The sequence below is a fragment of the Pseudorasbora parva genome, chromosome 11 (assembly GCF_024679245.1).
Source record: "Pseudorasbora parva isolate DD20220531a chromosome 11, ASM2467924v1, whole genome shotgun sequence".
Classification (NCBI taxonomy): Eukaryota; Metazoa; Chordata; class Actinopteri; order Cypriniformes; family Gobionidae; genus Pseudorasbora; species Pseudorasbora parva.
In genome coordinates, this window is record NC_090182.1 from 20,885,889 (window position 1) to 20,902,193 (window position 16,305).

The 16,305-nt window shown below is 37.8% G+C and overlaps 1 protein-coding gene across 7 annotated transcripts in view; it reads right to left on the reverse strand.

The window, feature by feature from the left end:
* Positions 1-16,305, reverse strand: part of diaph2 (diaphanous-related formin 2) — a 475,685-nt gene that overhangs the window by 119,247 nt on the left and 340,133 nt on the right. For all 7 annotated transcript variants that reach the window (XM_067457381.1, XM_067457382.1, XM_067457379.1 and 4 more), the window contains one exon: positions 5,250-5,374. In XM_067457381.1, coding sequence (XP_067313482.1) covers positions 5,250-5,374 — 125 coding nt within the window. The remainder of the gene's footprint in view (positions 1-5,249; positions 5,375-16,305) is intronic.

The following is a 16,305-nucleotide window of genomic DNA, read 5'->3' on the forward strand; positions in this document are numbered from 1 at the left end:
GAACAATGCTGTCCCCTGTAGACAATACAGACCCGGAATAAACAAAAAAGCCAGTGGAAAGGAGGTAAAAGATATGGCCTGAATCAATCATCCTTTTCACGTTTACTTCGGTCCGGCTCTATATCAAGAAATGAAAGAGCTGAGATGCAAATTGCGATTCATTCTCTCTATTATTTCAACCAAATATCTTTAGAACTAGATGCAGACACAGAGTTATTATGAGGTAAACATCGCCAGCGCAGGATGCCACCACACTCCCGTGACCTAATTCCATAATTAACAGAGGTTTGAGACTAAGCAGAGACATATACACAGAGAGGAGCTGGAAACACTGTGCAGACTGCCGCAAACACATCTTCATCAATTCATTAGATACTCTGTACCCAAAGGTAAAATAATAATCGTCGTTGATCATTCCTCACCTCGATTTGCATGATCTTCGAGAGCAATCTGTAATGCTCCGATGTGGGGAAAGTCGCACGAGCCAAGCTTTCTAAGGAACCCTATGACTGGCAGATGAAATGTTCTCCTGTAGCACTTAGTGTATTTCTGCTCCTCTCAACCTATCAAACATCGCTGCCCAAAGCTACTGCTTTTCCACAGTAGGTATTAAAACACAAAGCAATATTGTGTGCCATAATACAATGCGTAAAAGGTGCTATGCTGGAAATCAAGTGTTATGCTGCCCAACTGAGCATTGGCTGACACTTTAAAACCAGGATGGAAACCAGTCTTTCAGCAAGAAATACACAGTGCACAATAGAACAATGGCCTCTGATATTTCTCTCTTGAATAATGTTTGTTTATCCTGCCGAGTCCAGGTCAGCCGAATGCATGTTCCAGTGAAAACAGAGGTTAAGAAAACAAGTAAATCACACATTTCCTATAGAATGACCATCCTGACTTCTTTAGCACTTGCCTCAGTGGGTGATTTCCTCAGTCTAAAAAAGACATTGTACTCCACAGCTATGAGAGATGATTTGTTTTACAGGCATTTTAAAGAGAGCCACAATAAAGTGCAAAGCTTCGGGGAGTCTTTAAACAAACTGCACCCTCTCTTCTGAATGGGATGTTTATGGCTTGGCAGGTGAAAAGGAAAGCTGTGGACTTTATACACATATTCACATGGTTAATATGAAACAACCAGCTTTATATACCATTATCTCAACTGAAGGCTGAAAGAATATGTGGTCACAAGAGCATTTATCAGCATTTAATGGTTTCAAACATGGCTCATCTAATCAGAATTTGGAGAATTTGCCTTCACACGTCACTGTATTAACGTCTTTGCATGTGCTGTCATTACAGGTAGAAATTGGCCAGCTGATTGGTGTTTTTCTGTCCCTAGAGCGAGAACAAAGGTTAAGTTAAATACTAGCACACCAAATTATAGCAGTACAAGATCTATTAGACAGCCCCCCTCATCTGTCAATATTCAGTACGGATGCCGAACGCTGCTGCAAGCCTTCCGCTCTCCATTAAGTTCCCAGTAGGCCCAGTCCCCAGGCAGGCCACCGCCAACACTGTCCCTCCATTGAGTTACAGCTCTCATGGGGCCGCTAGTTCATTTGAAAGCCTTTGCGGGGTGCCATTATTTTCTGATAGATAGATAGATATCACTAAACTGCTGAACAAACATCCTACTCAGTCATTTGCATACATTACAGTTATGGTGGAAAAAATAAAGTATTCCTACCAATAAGTGTGCATCTGAGCACACTCAGCAAGCATTTTACCAGTTATTGAGATCCGTTTAAAGCAGAGGACTGTATAACTATACGGTTTTAATGTATGCTGCTGTATCTTGTACATATGAAATGCATTTATGTAATAAAAAACTCCCTATGCAGACTGGGAATGCCTTTATGATGATATTCCAGGAATTCAAACAACACATAATATCCTCTAAAGCATGTGTAAATGCATAAATTGAAAAACACGAAATACAGAGAAATAAAAGCAAAAAACAAACAAACAGTGTGGATAGGTTATGGGAATTATGATGCATAGAGAACTTCATTACTAATGATGGTTTAAATAATGTATATGAATTAGTGGGAGTCCATATATTTTTTTCTAAATACCCATTATGCATCTACAACTAGTCTCCCATAGCTTACCTAATACTTCAGACAAACATACTATTGCAAATACATGTTCATATTGCAAAAGGGAATATTGAGCAGTCGGTAATAAAAGTAAATTCCTTTATTTGACTCTAAAAAACTAACCGATATGCATATCAAGAGTTTATTTCTCTCTTGCAACAGCATGCTCAGTGCATTTTCAAACCGGCCATGATTTGCTGCCACAATCATTTCTATTTAATGGATCAATATATCAACAGTGCATCGCCATGTAAGCTAATAAATGCATATTTGTTCCAGAATCTTAAGCACCTTAATGTGAATCTAATATGATATTCCCATATTTGGTGAGATTTTTTAATATTGCGAAATGTCACCTCCACAATTTCAGAGGGGTGTGAAATGTGTACTGCTATTATTACATCAAAAAAAAAAAAAAAGAAGCTGACTCCTACCTAGGCAAAATTCCTCTACCGCTCTTTCTCACAGCCTCCCTCTAGTTAAAGCCTTTTTATCCTCATAAAATTTGGTACTAGTTCATTCTCTCCTCCTATCTCGCTGGCAGGGCTCTAAATCTGCAGTTTGAGCTGCCATGAAAACTGAAAAACAAAAAACAAAACAAATGTTCTGCATATGAAACGCCACAATTGTATTGTGCTGGTTCTCCCTGGAGCAGGAGAGAATAAAAAAAAAGAAGAATAGTGTGATTTCAGGGTAGATTAAATCACATGGATCTCAAGGCTACAGTTCATAAAAAAAGGAAGAAATCTGAAAATACTGACAGTGCCCATCTGGAGTAGTGATTTGGACGAGTATCTACAGGCAACAAAAACACTGTTAACAAGGTAACATCTGTATTTTTCCTTAGTCACACAAATTCCCTTGCCCACGCCGTTTAAACAAGCCCTGAAGCTAAACAGTCAAGCTAAAAAGTGAATGTTTTTAAAACACTTCCTGTTTTACCACTCTAAAATAGCATCTTCACACAGTAGTCGTTTGTCAAAAGGTCATGTTGAGGTCAAACTCTTAAAGAGGGGGCCATGAAGCCTGTTGCTATGGCAAGCGATGGAGTGCATCTAGCAGAAAGCGCACACACCTCCAGCCATCACAAATTCAATCGCTAAACCTCTATAACATCTAGCCTGCTGTCCACAATGGTTGAGTGAAACAGCTTTCAGCCTTCTTTAGCTCTGTGACAATGTCTGCCCTGTCATCCGCAAAAGAGCTGCCGCAGCTGTGTTTGAACGTGCTGTCAGTCAGCATCTCTGCGGCCGGGCTCCGACGCCTCTGAAAACGAGTCGAGACTGGTGCACAATGAGGGTGGAGCCGTTCCTTTTCAGCCGCGGCTCTCTCGCTCACTTTTCTTTCTCTGCTGCTAAAATACCCCACTCAAATCATCAAACGGACGTGACTCTATTCAGTCAGGGCTGTGTGCCAGCTCTGATGACAGATCAGGTGAGACAGGGACGAGATGCATCTAGGTTTGCACTCGGGGCCCGGTCGGCTTTTACAATCCTCCGGGGATGCCGCGAGGCCTCGGTGCTGCCGCAGTCTCCATTTCCCCTCACTCGAGTTCCAATCCTCCCTGAGTCCTGCTAATCAATGCTTTAACTAAGGCCACGGAGGTTTTTGTGCCGCACTGCAGGCTAGAGAAGCTGATTGTTCTTAAATCATACAAACCTAAGCAGCCCTCTTTGACTTGGAGCAGATTTTTAATGCGTTCCGGGGCTATTACTCTTATGCCACCCAAAGTGCCGCGTAAGCCCCCCATAAATCTTGACGTTGAGCTCTTGAACAAAGAGCTAAAATAAGGTTAACTGCTGTCTTTCCTGTGCTTGGGGAACATATGGGAAGACTCTCAGACTTGATAAGTCATTGATTAATGGTTCTTACTCGTAGTTAATAACACCGCTGAGGAATGGCAGAATTTAAGCACGAAAATAAAAGTCAGGCCGGCGCTCAGAACCGGCACAAAAGTCAAACCTCCTTAAATAAGCACGATTTCGCATCAGCTCTGTTTTGGCACGCGTAAACATTCACATGACAGAAAGGAAAAGTTAAACAGCTGTCTAACTTCCTTACTCCTTAGAGTCTGAGAAGTGGTGTGGCATTTAATGCGAATTGAGGCTAGAGCACTTGCGTTCCTGTTATCGAAATGAGAGAGGTGCTTTGAGGGCTGATAGCCCTCAGAAAGTGCGAGAGAAGGGCCCCGTGGCCGGTCAGCAGATGAAATCAGCATGGGGTTATAAGTATAGAAGGCTAAGAAGCCCTCCATTAGAGTCTGTGGGGAGAAAGTTGTGCAGTATAAATAGCTCCCAGGCTGAACTCCCTTCGGAGAGCTTGAGAGACGAGGAGCAGGCGGATAAACATCTCAGTTTTAGACAACCTATCCAAGCCTATCCAGTATGTTGTCTTGTTTTCCATACTTAAACATTAAAGCTATTTAAAAACAAGAAAACAAATATATTTAGTTTTTTTTTAAAATATATATTCTATTTGCAGATTTAGTTTCCGTGTTATAAACCTCACTATGTCTTGTTATATATATATATATATATATATATATATATATATATATATATATATATATATATATATATATATATATATATATATATATATATATATATATATATATATATGCTTAAAAGTAAATCAAGACATAATTAGGAAATTAATCATATAGTACATTTATGTTTCCTTCATTTCAAATAAATGCTGTTCTTTTGAACTTTCTATTCATCAAATAATTCTGTAAGAAAAGAAAAACATGTTTTCACAAAAATACTGAACAGCACCACTGTTTTCAACATTGATAATAATCAGAAATGCCTTAGGGAAATTAAGGATTATGTGAGACTGAAAATCCAGCCATCAGTTTTCCATCACAGGATAATTTATGTTTAATAATAAAATGTCACTATTTTTATTTTTTTCAAATAAATATAGTCTTGGTGAGCATGAGAAAAATTTCAAAAATCTTACCAACCACAAACTTCTGAACCCCTTAATATTTGTTTTAACTAGAAAACAAGACAAAATACTGAATAAGTTTTTTTTTTTTTTTCTTATTGGCAAAGGGACCTCGGCTCCTCGTTCCAGCCCATGTTAAACTTTCTATCATGAAAGAGAGTAGAAGTAGAAATTGCACTCAAAGGATATCGACATTTTTTCAACAAACTTATCCTGCTTGTCATCAGACTTGGGGAAGTTCTGGATGTCGTTCTCCAGCCTCTGAATATGCCGCTCCATTGTGTCCAGGCTGGCTTTCAGGATCTGGGCAGATACTGAGAAAGGAAGACAGAGGGAAAAAAAACAAAAACAAACAATGCTTAGTTTGTGGTCACAGAAATAATTGCATTTTGATCCAAGACAAGAAACTATTTTTATTTAAAATAATAAATCTATGAATGTATGCCTAATTGTACTGAGCCACAGTGTGCAGTTTGGGCTTTATTATGTTTTAATTTTTTACATTTTTTAAGTGTTTTAGATTTTTCTCCTATACGGTGTAGGCGGTAGTTGTCTGCCTACTTCATGCTGTTTGATGAACTCCAGTGCTCTAATTTAAAATTCAACATCTTGACAAGCAACATATTAAGTCCAGCATCTAATTCAGTCCTCAGAAATCTTTGTATATAAAATATATTAAACACTGCACTGAAGTTACTGCCAAAGGGTTTCTAAAACAACTTTTAAACTTTGAAGACTTTGATCAGTGACATTTTTACTCGAGGCAAAGAATGCAAAATTTAATATTGATAAAGAATCAGGCATGGCTCATTATAGGAATGGTGAGTCAGGCAACTTTTGTTTGAATTATCACTCATTTAAAGCACTGACAAAATATATCAAATTGAAAAAGAAGGAATCAATAAATCCATCAATCAATAGAATGGGGAATTTGAATATGCAGCTGAACTCCAACTAACTAACTAACTAACTAACTAACTAACTAACTAACTAACTAACTAACTAACTCATTTAGGTTTGACTAATATGTTCTCAGTGTATAATTTGTCAAATGGACATTCTATCTGGCTTGTACTCGAGCATGTATTGGCTGGTCCGTGGTGTAAACCAGGTGTGCTCAGGTTTACCGAAGTAATGCTGAAGTTTGCTGACTGTGGCTGCTGTCCTGAGGCTGAGTCGTGTCAGCATGAGTTCAGCTTCATTAATCTCTACATAATCACTGTTTACGGCTCTCCATCTCTCTCTGCACTCACTGTAGTCCTTTCAAGTCTGGACTTCAAAGCGCCAGCAGTGTCTTAGGGGATCAGTAGGGATGTGGATGCAGTTGTGGCGCCGTATTGTGACTGGTGTATGGCTTTAGCTTTATTGATACACACGGTACGAATGATCATGGCAAAAGAAGGTCTCTCTGAGAGGGTCAAAGCTCTGACTCATCAGAGGCATGAGAGGCTTTGTATGAGTCTTAGAGTGGACAAATACTCTTCAAGGGGGTTGCCATGAGTAAGCAACCCAGGTGCAGACTCCAGCTCATATATCAATTACTTAATAATGTATAATACAGGGATGTCAAAAATATCATTACATTGATACCAAATAAAGTCTAAAAAGGTGGGGGAGGGAGGGAGGAATGTAGATAACATATACACAATATATAATACACACACTGTTGATGTGCTACTGTACAAAACATTAGTAGTTTTATTTGATAGACATTAATACTTTTATTCAGAAAGGATGCATGATATTGATAAATAATAAACACATGTATAATGTTATAAAAATGGTTTTCAAATAGATGCTGAATCCTGAAAAAAGTCTCACAGTTTCCAAGAGAGAACATATGTGACCCTGGACACAAATCCAGTCATTAGTTGCATGGGTACATTTGTGGCAGTAGCATACTGAATGGGTCAAATTGTATATATTTTTTGTTTGTTACATGCTAAAAATCACTAAGCTATTAAGTAAAGATCATGTTCCTTGAAGATATTTGGTAAATTCCCTACTGTAACTATATCAAGATTTTATTAGTAATAGTAGTAATAGGCATCGCTAAACTTAATTTGGACATGATTAAAGATTTAAAAGATCTGTTTAAAGATGTTTGCACCCTCAGATTCCAGATTTGTCCTATTCTAACAAACCATTCAATAGAACGCGTATTTATTCAGGTTACAGGTGATGTATAAATCTCAATAAATAAATAAATAAAAAAATAAAAACATCCCTTATGACTGGTTTTGTGGTTCAGGGCTAAATTTTAGAATGATCTCTGAAGGATCATGTGACATGAAGACTGAAGTAATGGTGCTGAAATCTCCATCATCACAGGAATAAATTACACTTTAAAATGTATATATTTTTTTATTATTAAATTGTAATAATTTTTCACAATATTACTATTTGTACTGTATTTTTTCATCAAATACTGTAAATTAAGCCTTCGTGAGCATAACAGACAACACACTTTTTTTTTTTTTTTTATCTTACCAACCCCAAACTTTTGAATGGTACTATAGTGACTTGCAAAAGTCTGGTTAGCAGCTGCAGGCTTCGATCTCTGTTATTTCCTGAGGTCAGTGCTACTAACATATGCTTTAACTTTTCCTACTCGACAATAAAGCCCAAATAGGAGGACAGTGGACAGCAGCTACAAATCTACTCAAAGCACTAACAACAATATAAAGGGTAGACACCGTGTCATTAGTAGCATGCTGGAGGAAACCCACAACTGGGGATTTACTGTCCCCTAATCAAGGCTTACAAAGCCGAGGTTAACACTGAGGACAGGCCTTGCGAGAGAACAGAAGCAACAGAGAGAGAGAGAGAAAATCGAGCGAGGGCACAAGTTTAAGCTTTTCCAGTGACACTACACTGCTTGTCAGGCTGATTTTAAAAGTGAAAACACTGTTGGTTTGAAATACTCTGATGGCATGTTACAATGATTTTTATAGGGGGAAAGAGAGATAATTGTGGGCAGACAGAAGATGGAGATGGAGATGGATAGGTAAGATAGCATGGTGCGTGCCTCTCTGGACCTGGTGCTGAGGGAGTAGCAAGAGTGAGAAAAAGCCAGCTTCTAGTTCAGCTAATAACAGCACTGACTCACTCATCTCACAGGCCTCGCCACTGATGAAACACAAACACCAGGGACCAAATGAAGAAATCTCTGTTGCAAAACCTAGCAAGTATCCTTCTGAGGTAACATGGAAGAAATCATAGACTGGCTAAAATCATTGAAGGCTGTTCTAAAAGCAAGGTATCCGATTATTATTATTATTTTATTGATTTATTATTTATTTTTAACTAAATTAACACTTTTATTCAGCAATGATGCAACACATTGATCAAAACAAATTGATTTCAAATATATGCTGTTCTTTTAAACTTTCTATCCTGAAAAAAAAGAAAAAAGAAATAAGGGTTTACACACACACACACACACACACACACACACACACACACACACACACACACACACACACACACACACACACACACACACACACACACACACACACACACACTCACACACACACACACACACACACACACACACACACAAAAAAACATTCGGCAGCACATCTCCCTAATACGTTTTCAAAATGTAATATAATACAAAAATATGAAATGTTACTTGAGCACTAAATCAGCATATTAGAATGATTTCTGAAGGATCACGTGACATTGAAGACTGGACCAATGGCTCCTAAAAAACTCTGCTTTGCTATCACAGGAATTTTTAATTTTTTAACAGTAGTGAAAACAATAAATATATTTGTGATCCAATCAATACTTATTAACATACTGTATATAATGTAATCAGTAAACCATTAATTTAAAATATTTTTTTTGAAATCATAAAAAAATAAAAAATAAATATTTAAAAAAATAAACCTTTTACACAATAGTTATGCGCTAGGCATTTTAAGCCTATTAGAGTGCCTCACTTTGTGCCTGACAGGTTGATCATTAGCTAAGCAACATGCTAATGCCAAACTCTATTGGAATCAACTGAGTGAGGGAAATCTCCTGTGCGGAGTGCAACACGTGGGGCAAGGAGACATAATCAATCACTTATGAGGTTCCATCTCTATTAGGATACTCGCTTAGATAGCAGCTGCCTATGTAGGAAGTCAGCAGAAAGACATTTCTTGGGCATACCCCTTGTTTACCACAAAATAAAGTAATTTAGGACCACACAGCCTAGAGAATCTATAAATAGATACTTTATTTCCCAATGTGAGCACTTAAAAAAATAATTGCTTAGTTTAATTACTACAATAAATAGGATAATGCCACGGTGTCCAGTACAATCAGGATTTTGACTGTTAATATAGCTATAAAAAAGTTTGAATGGTAACAGTGTGTGGTACTGCGCGTGGAAATTAATATGAGAGGAAAATGTTAATATTTCTTTTGATGTTCCTCTGAAAGTACAGGCTCGTTATGGGTCAGTTTCTGCTTTTCAGCAATAAATTTGTTTGTCTCAGAAGCAGCTTTCCTCCTCTTAATAGAGAGCCCTGCTGGAAGCCCAAGCAGAATAAAGCAGGCATCCTTTTGGGATATCATTAGTAAGATTAACAACAAAATAACACTGTTTACAGGGGACCAGTACTGCCGCATTAATAACTTGAACATGCCCATTTCACATTATCTGTAGGGGAGGGCAAAAGAAAAAGGAAAAAAAAAAAAAAAAAAAAAAAAAAAGGAAAGGAAAAGATAATCCTGAAAAAGAGTCTCTGTCCTATTCACAGCTACTCTTTATGGGACACGGCTATTTAAACGATGGCTACTGTCTGTGTGGTTCCATAACACACACTAACAGCATGTGCTTGAACATTCATAACATCCTCAATTAAAACAAAAAAAATATATATGTTTTGGCTATTGGCTAGTTCACAAAGTTTGTTCTTGCATTCCATTTGTGCGTTTTTTTTTTTTAAGACTATAGTCTGTTCAAGGCCAGCAAAACCCGTAACAACTGTAGCTATATAGAAACTTGCATACCATTACAAAATGAGCTGAGATATGAGTGAATTTAAAGATCAAGGACTTGTCGGCATTAGTGCCCATTGTTGCGGCATTACACAATAAGACACACTCCTTGCTGGTTGGCTTCTTAAAGATTTACAGTCAGGGTTTAGTGTCTATGAGCCCTGCCCTTCTGTTCTGCTTTGCTCTGTGCGATATTCATTCTCAGAGCCAGGGGACAGACGAGGACTATTTCATTAAGGCTCTTCCCGTCTCCTCCTGCCATAAACCGCCATGAAGTAACGTTGCTTGTCATAAAAAAGAAAGAAGATGCGCTTTGCAAAATACCAAATCATCAGCTGTAATGCCAAGGTGTCAGCGTTACTGTCAGCCATTTGTTGGAGGGCACCATTTCCATGTGAGATTTATAGATAAGGCGTATCAATATTTCATTGCTGTAGCTGTGATGCTCAGATGATACAATATGAATTGAGATTTATTTTGGTGCAGGATGCCCTGGTGTAGCATGAGGCGTTTGCGATTCAAATAATATCCAATGACAAAGGAAAACAAAGCATATAACAAAAGACAAGGTCAGACATGAACAACAGTTAAGTGGTTTACAATACAATTATTGCCTGTTTATCTCCCTGCATGTGAGGATTTGACTTACACAAGAGAGTTCATGTATGGATGAACGGGCAGTATGTATGCATCCATAAAAGGAATTGTGAATGTATATGAATAGGATACGGGGGAAGAGTATGTGAGTGAGCAAAAGAAAAAGAGATGAGGAGGTACCTAAAGGGGTTTATGCATGAAAGCTATGGTCCATCACTTTACATGTGTACACCGATAATTGGCATGGAAGTGGAAAACTTTCATTAAACTCCAATTAGTTCATTGCATTCATCCTGTACAAAAAAAAAAAAAAAAAAAGAAGAAGAAGAAAAAAAAAGTTTGATGGGGAGAAGGAAGCAGAACAGGGTATAGCTAGATTATGTCTTTTAATTTGGTATGTAATGAGTTTGAGGCTCAAGAGACTCTTAAAATAAAGACGTTACAGATACAAAAACTATCCCCTCTCCAATTCTACCTTATTAACTTAAGAAGGTAAAATGTAGTTCTTCCAATAACGTCTCTTCCCAATAAAAACATGCCTGTCATTGGACAAGCGATGAGATGAGAAACTTCTTTAAAAAATAAAGAAAGAAATAAAAAATAAAAATTAAACTAAAAACAATGTCCTCACTGCACATCTGAGGATTATTGATCTCAATATACAATAATAACCTCTAAACAAGCAGCTACTTGTATAAGCATTGAACTGATATATTTCAGTGCAATTTTGAGGCTTTTTTTATTTAGTTAATGGAAAATGAAATCTATTCAGTTTGTTTAGAAAAAAAAAAATAGTTACACATCTGCCAGCACTTCCTTGGCACTCAAGAATGTGTAAAGGTAATGAAAAACAGACAGCACAGTAATGGCACATATACTTGCCATTTTTACTTTAGCAGTACAAAGAGACAAAAGCATATCTGCATCTCTACAAAAGGGCCTTTCAAGAAGAACTAAATAGCTCAGATCACACTGCATAAAGATGCTTGTGGTGATAAAGCAATGCAATTGCTATATTATGACTAATATGGTGTGTTAAATGCTGAAATTGTGGATTATTTTAATTAAAGGAAAAGTCAAATTGAAGAAAGGAAAACCTGTATTATTGGCAATGCAATTATTTGATAGCATAATAATAATAATAATAATAATAATAATAATAATAATAATAATAATAATAATATCCAAAAATCACAGCTAAAAAAACAGACTAATAATAACAATTGACTGTTAAGTAATAATAATAATAAAATAAAATAAAACGGTTAAATATTAATATCCCTAAATAAAAATCACTTAACTCCAATGCAACAAGAGTGTAAATCCACAATACATTTTATGCAGAGCATAATTAATAGTAACCATCAATGGGGTGCTAATCGGATGGAGGGGAAACAAGGCAACAAATCCTTTTACGTTCGCTCCATTTATTATTTTAATATGTGTTTTCCTGAAATCCCTCACTTTGCAATTCATAATTAAGGATTTATTGACTGATTTGATCATCTGAGAGCTTCTATATTTAAAAACCTTAAGGTTAAAACATGATTTAAAACAAGCTGCTAGCCACAAGAGATTCCAGCAGATGGGGGATAAAAAAATGATGATAATAATAATAATAATAATAATAATAATTTGGATCGTTAAGAGTAAATAAAACGGGATAAAGTGAAGACAACAAGAGGTCCGAGAGGAGGGGCACTCTAATACCACTAAATTCATTGTTAGTGAAATATAAACAATCCCACACCACATTATTCACTGTAAACTATTTCCAACATCTGAAATTTTAAAGAAAAAAGGAACGAACGACAGAACTCTAAAAACATAAGCAAATCCCATTTCCCCCTGAATGAGATGAGCAATTCTAGATTACCCATTCACATTCACGTCACATCAACAGCAAACCTCATGCAATACAAATACTGGTGAGCTATGTCTATGCTGGCCGCTGGCCATCAAGCGTGTGATTGGGAATCGTCAGCCTCTCTCCGCTCTTCTTAACGGACACCCATTTTGGAGGAGAGGATTTGCCATACAGGAGCGGTGAGGCTGGAAATAAAAGTGTTCTTTCTCTCCTCAGCTTCCCTTAGGATCCTGTAAACAGTGCTGGCCAGGCGATAACGCCACTCTATTGTGAGAAGCTCATTGGTTCAATGACATCCCTTCACAACTGAGGCTCTAAAAGGACCTGGATTGGATGCAATTACTTAGCTCAAACTGCAGATAGAGACGATAGATAAAGTGTGGGTCAGAGAGCCAACTCTCTGACCTAAAAGAGAGAACATTTAAAAAAAGAAGGCATCAAACACATCTGTATCAAACACATATGGAACTGCACTCATATACAACATACCGTCTTTGGCAGCCATCGTGACAGAGGGACACACAAATGGAGCCAATTATAAGACATTTTGATATATGAGAAAGTTTAGACATCAACCCAAGGTGTTGACAATTCTCTGGGAGTGGAGAAAAAAAAAAATCGGACTCGCAGAACGAGAAAAGGAAAGACGCTTAAAGGCCGAGCACTAAAGCATGGTGCATGGACCTATCGATCTTTGCCCTCTTGAAAAGAAAAGGCCGAAAGCTTTTCAAGTTACACATGTGTGGCCTTAGTTATTTTACAACATGGCACTGAGCAGACTTACTAAACTGTCTAACAACCAGTGAGTGATACCAGTCACATCGGTTGCCCAGCTCTAGGCACCCCAAGTAAACAACTACCCGAATAGCTCTGGAGATTCACAGAGCGGAAAAAAAAGAAGAAGAAGGGGATGACCCACTGAGAGAGGAATACACCTTGAGAAGGGGCTGTCAGCTAGGGGCCTCAGGGGCTCTGAGGGAAGTCTAGGATGTGCAGGTGCAGGGGGTAGAGGGTGTGGGTGGGCCATGTTTATGTGTTATGAATACTGGTGAACAGATTGTGGAGCTGGGGGATATTTATAGGAAACACACACCTTTGTTCTCCACTGCTTCACTACCCACATGCCCTTGGGTGATTGTACCCCTACTAAGGGCGCTTACACACTAGAGCTCTGACAGAGCCTTGGACAGACAGCAAAGTGTAAGATCTATTTTGCAATGGTGGAACGCACCAGGTTGTGAAGTTATTTATTTAATTTATATTTTTTAATAATAATAAAGCAGCATTTCCATTCCATATTCCATACGTTCAAGTGAAAGACCAAACAGGTGTCATACAATTCTGGGAGGTTATAATGCAAACACATGACTAAATAACTTTTCTGATGGAACATTTCTAGGAACATTGCTATTAAATATTTAGTAGTTTATGCTTTCTTGTGACATGGATGGATGGATGGATGGATGGATGGATGGATGGATGGATGGATGGATGGATGGATGGATGGATGGATGGAGAACTTCTCTTTTGAAATAAAATTTTAAGTAAAGTGAGGTTAGTTTTATAGCTTAGAATATCAGAGAGCTTTTGAAAATGTTGCAGGATTTGTAGAGTGGGAGTTAGCTGCTTATTACTCCACTAGAGTTCACAGATTAGCTTATCTGAGGGAAATTATTGTGAATCGGTATTCATAAAGTCAGATACAGACAGATCAGGGAGGGCAGACTCATACATCAATGCTTGAACATCAACTTACTGTTTAATAACACCTCTCCGAACTCTAACGAATACCACAGCAGAGTATATATATCTTGGAAGGGAATACTTTCATTTTATAGAAGGATTTCAAAAACGGGTATTCCTGAGATGACAGTACAAACTGTCTCTCAAGAGTGAAGCGTACTGGGATAAATGAGAAAGAACCAGAGGCTAACTGGAACGGAACAGTGCATTCCAGGGCCCGGTTTTATGGCAGGGCCCCCCTCTTAGTGCAATAGTGGAGAAAGGTTTGCTACATTGAGGTTGGATCTTTGTGAACTAGTACAAACAAATGTCCAACACCACCAGGCAAGGATTCTAAGACAACTGACAGACACCTTAATGGCTGGAAGGACAGGACAAGACAGGACAGGACAGGACAGGACAGGACAGGACAGGACAGGACAGGACAGGACAGGACAGGACAGGACAGGACAGGACAGGACAGGACAGGACAGGACAGGACAGGGCAGTGTTATGCCCTACACCCAACTTGAGACTAATCCCTAAGGTTTAAGCTAACAAGCTATTCTTTAGGACTTGTTGGATGCAAGAGCATTGGCTAAAACAAAGGGAGGCTACAATGATCCATCCAATCCATTTATAAACCTGACAGTTATTTGTATTGCATAATCTGGTAAATGAAAGCATGCATGACAGTTCTATCTTTTCCCATCTTGTTTGGACCATATTTGTTTAGTAAACTCCCAAAGGCATTTTTAAAGACAATATAATTTTAATTTATTTACAATTTTAAAGACACCATATATATATATATATATATATATATATATATATATATATATATATATATATATATATATATATATATATATATATATATATATATATATATATATATATATATATATATATATATATATATATATATATATAAAAACCTAAGTGCCTTATGCAAAGGAAAGAAGGGTGTACCACACTGTTGTGCCCCCTCTGATGCTAGCAGCCAATCACAGCACTGGATTTGAGAAGCACCAAATTGCAATCTCCTTCTCATCTGAAAGGGATACATGTAACCTTTCAACAGACACTCCTTGTTCTGGGTTTCTGCATCATCCAGTGGGACATTAACATATACTCTGAGTCTGAGTATATTCTGAGTCTCCCATCTGATACAAATATATGCTGTCCTGAGCCTGACAAAGAGACATTTGCAATAAGGTTAAGCTCAGTAGAGCAAACCTTCACTTCAAAGTACCTTTTTCTGCATGTTCCAGATTGTTAAGGACCTTTCACACCTACTTCAGGGTCTCATCTGCGTTTTCTTTTATTTTAGGACCCGTTTGGGGGCTCCACTGAGTTTTGTGTCCAAGGCAGTGTAAAGGGATTCCAGCCACTTTCATCACTGTGTTGTTACACAGCACAACCAGTGGAAGATGTCACCGCCATCTGACTGCTCACGTGACCATGTGGAATGCAATTATCACTTAAGCAAACCTTTGTCTGGTGACTTTGGCATTGCTGCATATTATCAGTACCTGATTTTCTAATTTACAATAGAATACAACTGATGCTAGTTAAAGGCACAATATGTAATGTTTCAGCATTAAAAATATAAAAGATCACTATATCTATGTTATATATTTTTTAAAGTTGTGTGTTTACATTATCCCGACAGTTCCAATTAACTTCTAAATCCAGAGAAATTAATATTTTAATTCGAAGACACGGACCGTGTCTTTATTTCCGTTATGTCGCCAGTCTTTCACGTCATATCCACGTTTGCGTCTTGCTTCCTGCGGAACTCGGCGGAACTGCCAAACTCAAAGAGGAACACTGACAGACAGTATAAGGGGAACCCCCGTATAAAAAAGTCTGTATGATAATGGATCATGACTACTCTTTGCCTGTACGTTTTGCCAGCTCAACAAAGCGCAAACGTAAGAGTGAAAAAAATGACCCGAGAAGATTTTGGGACAGTAGAAGAAGCAAGAGACGTGTAAACCTTGGAGAAGCCTTTGAAAGATGGCGAAATCTTCGTGACAAGCTCGGACTGCAGAGAGA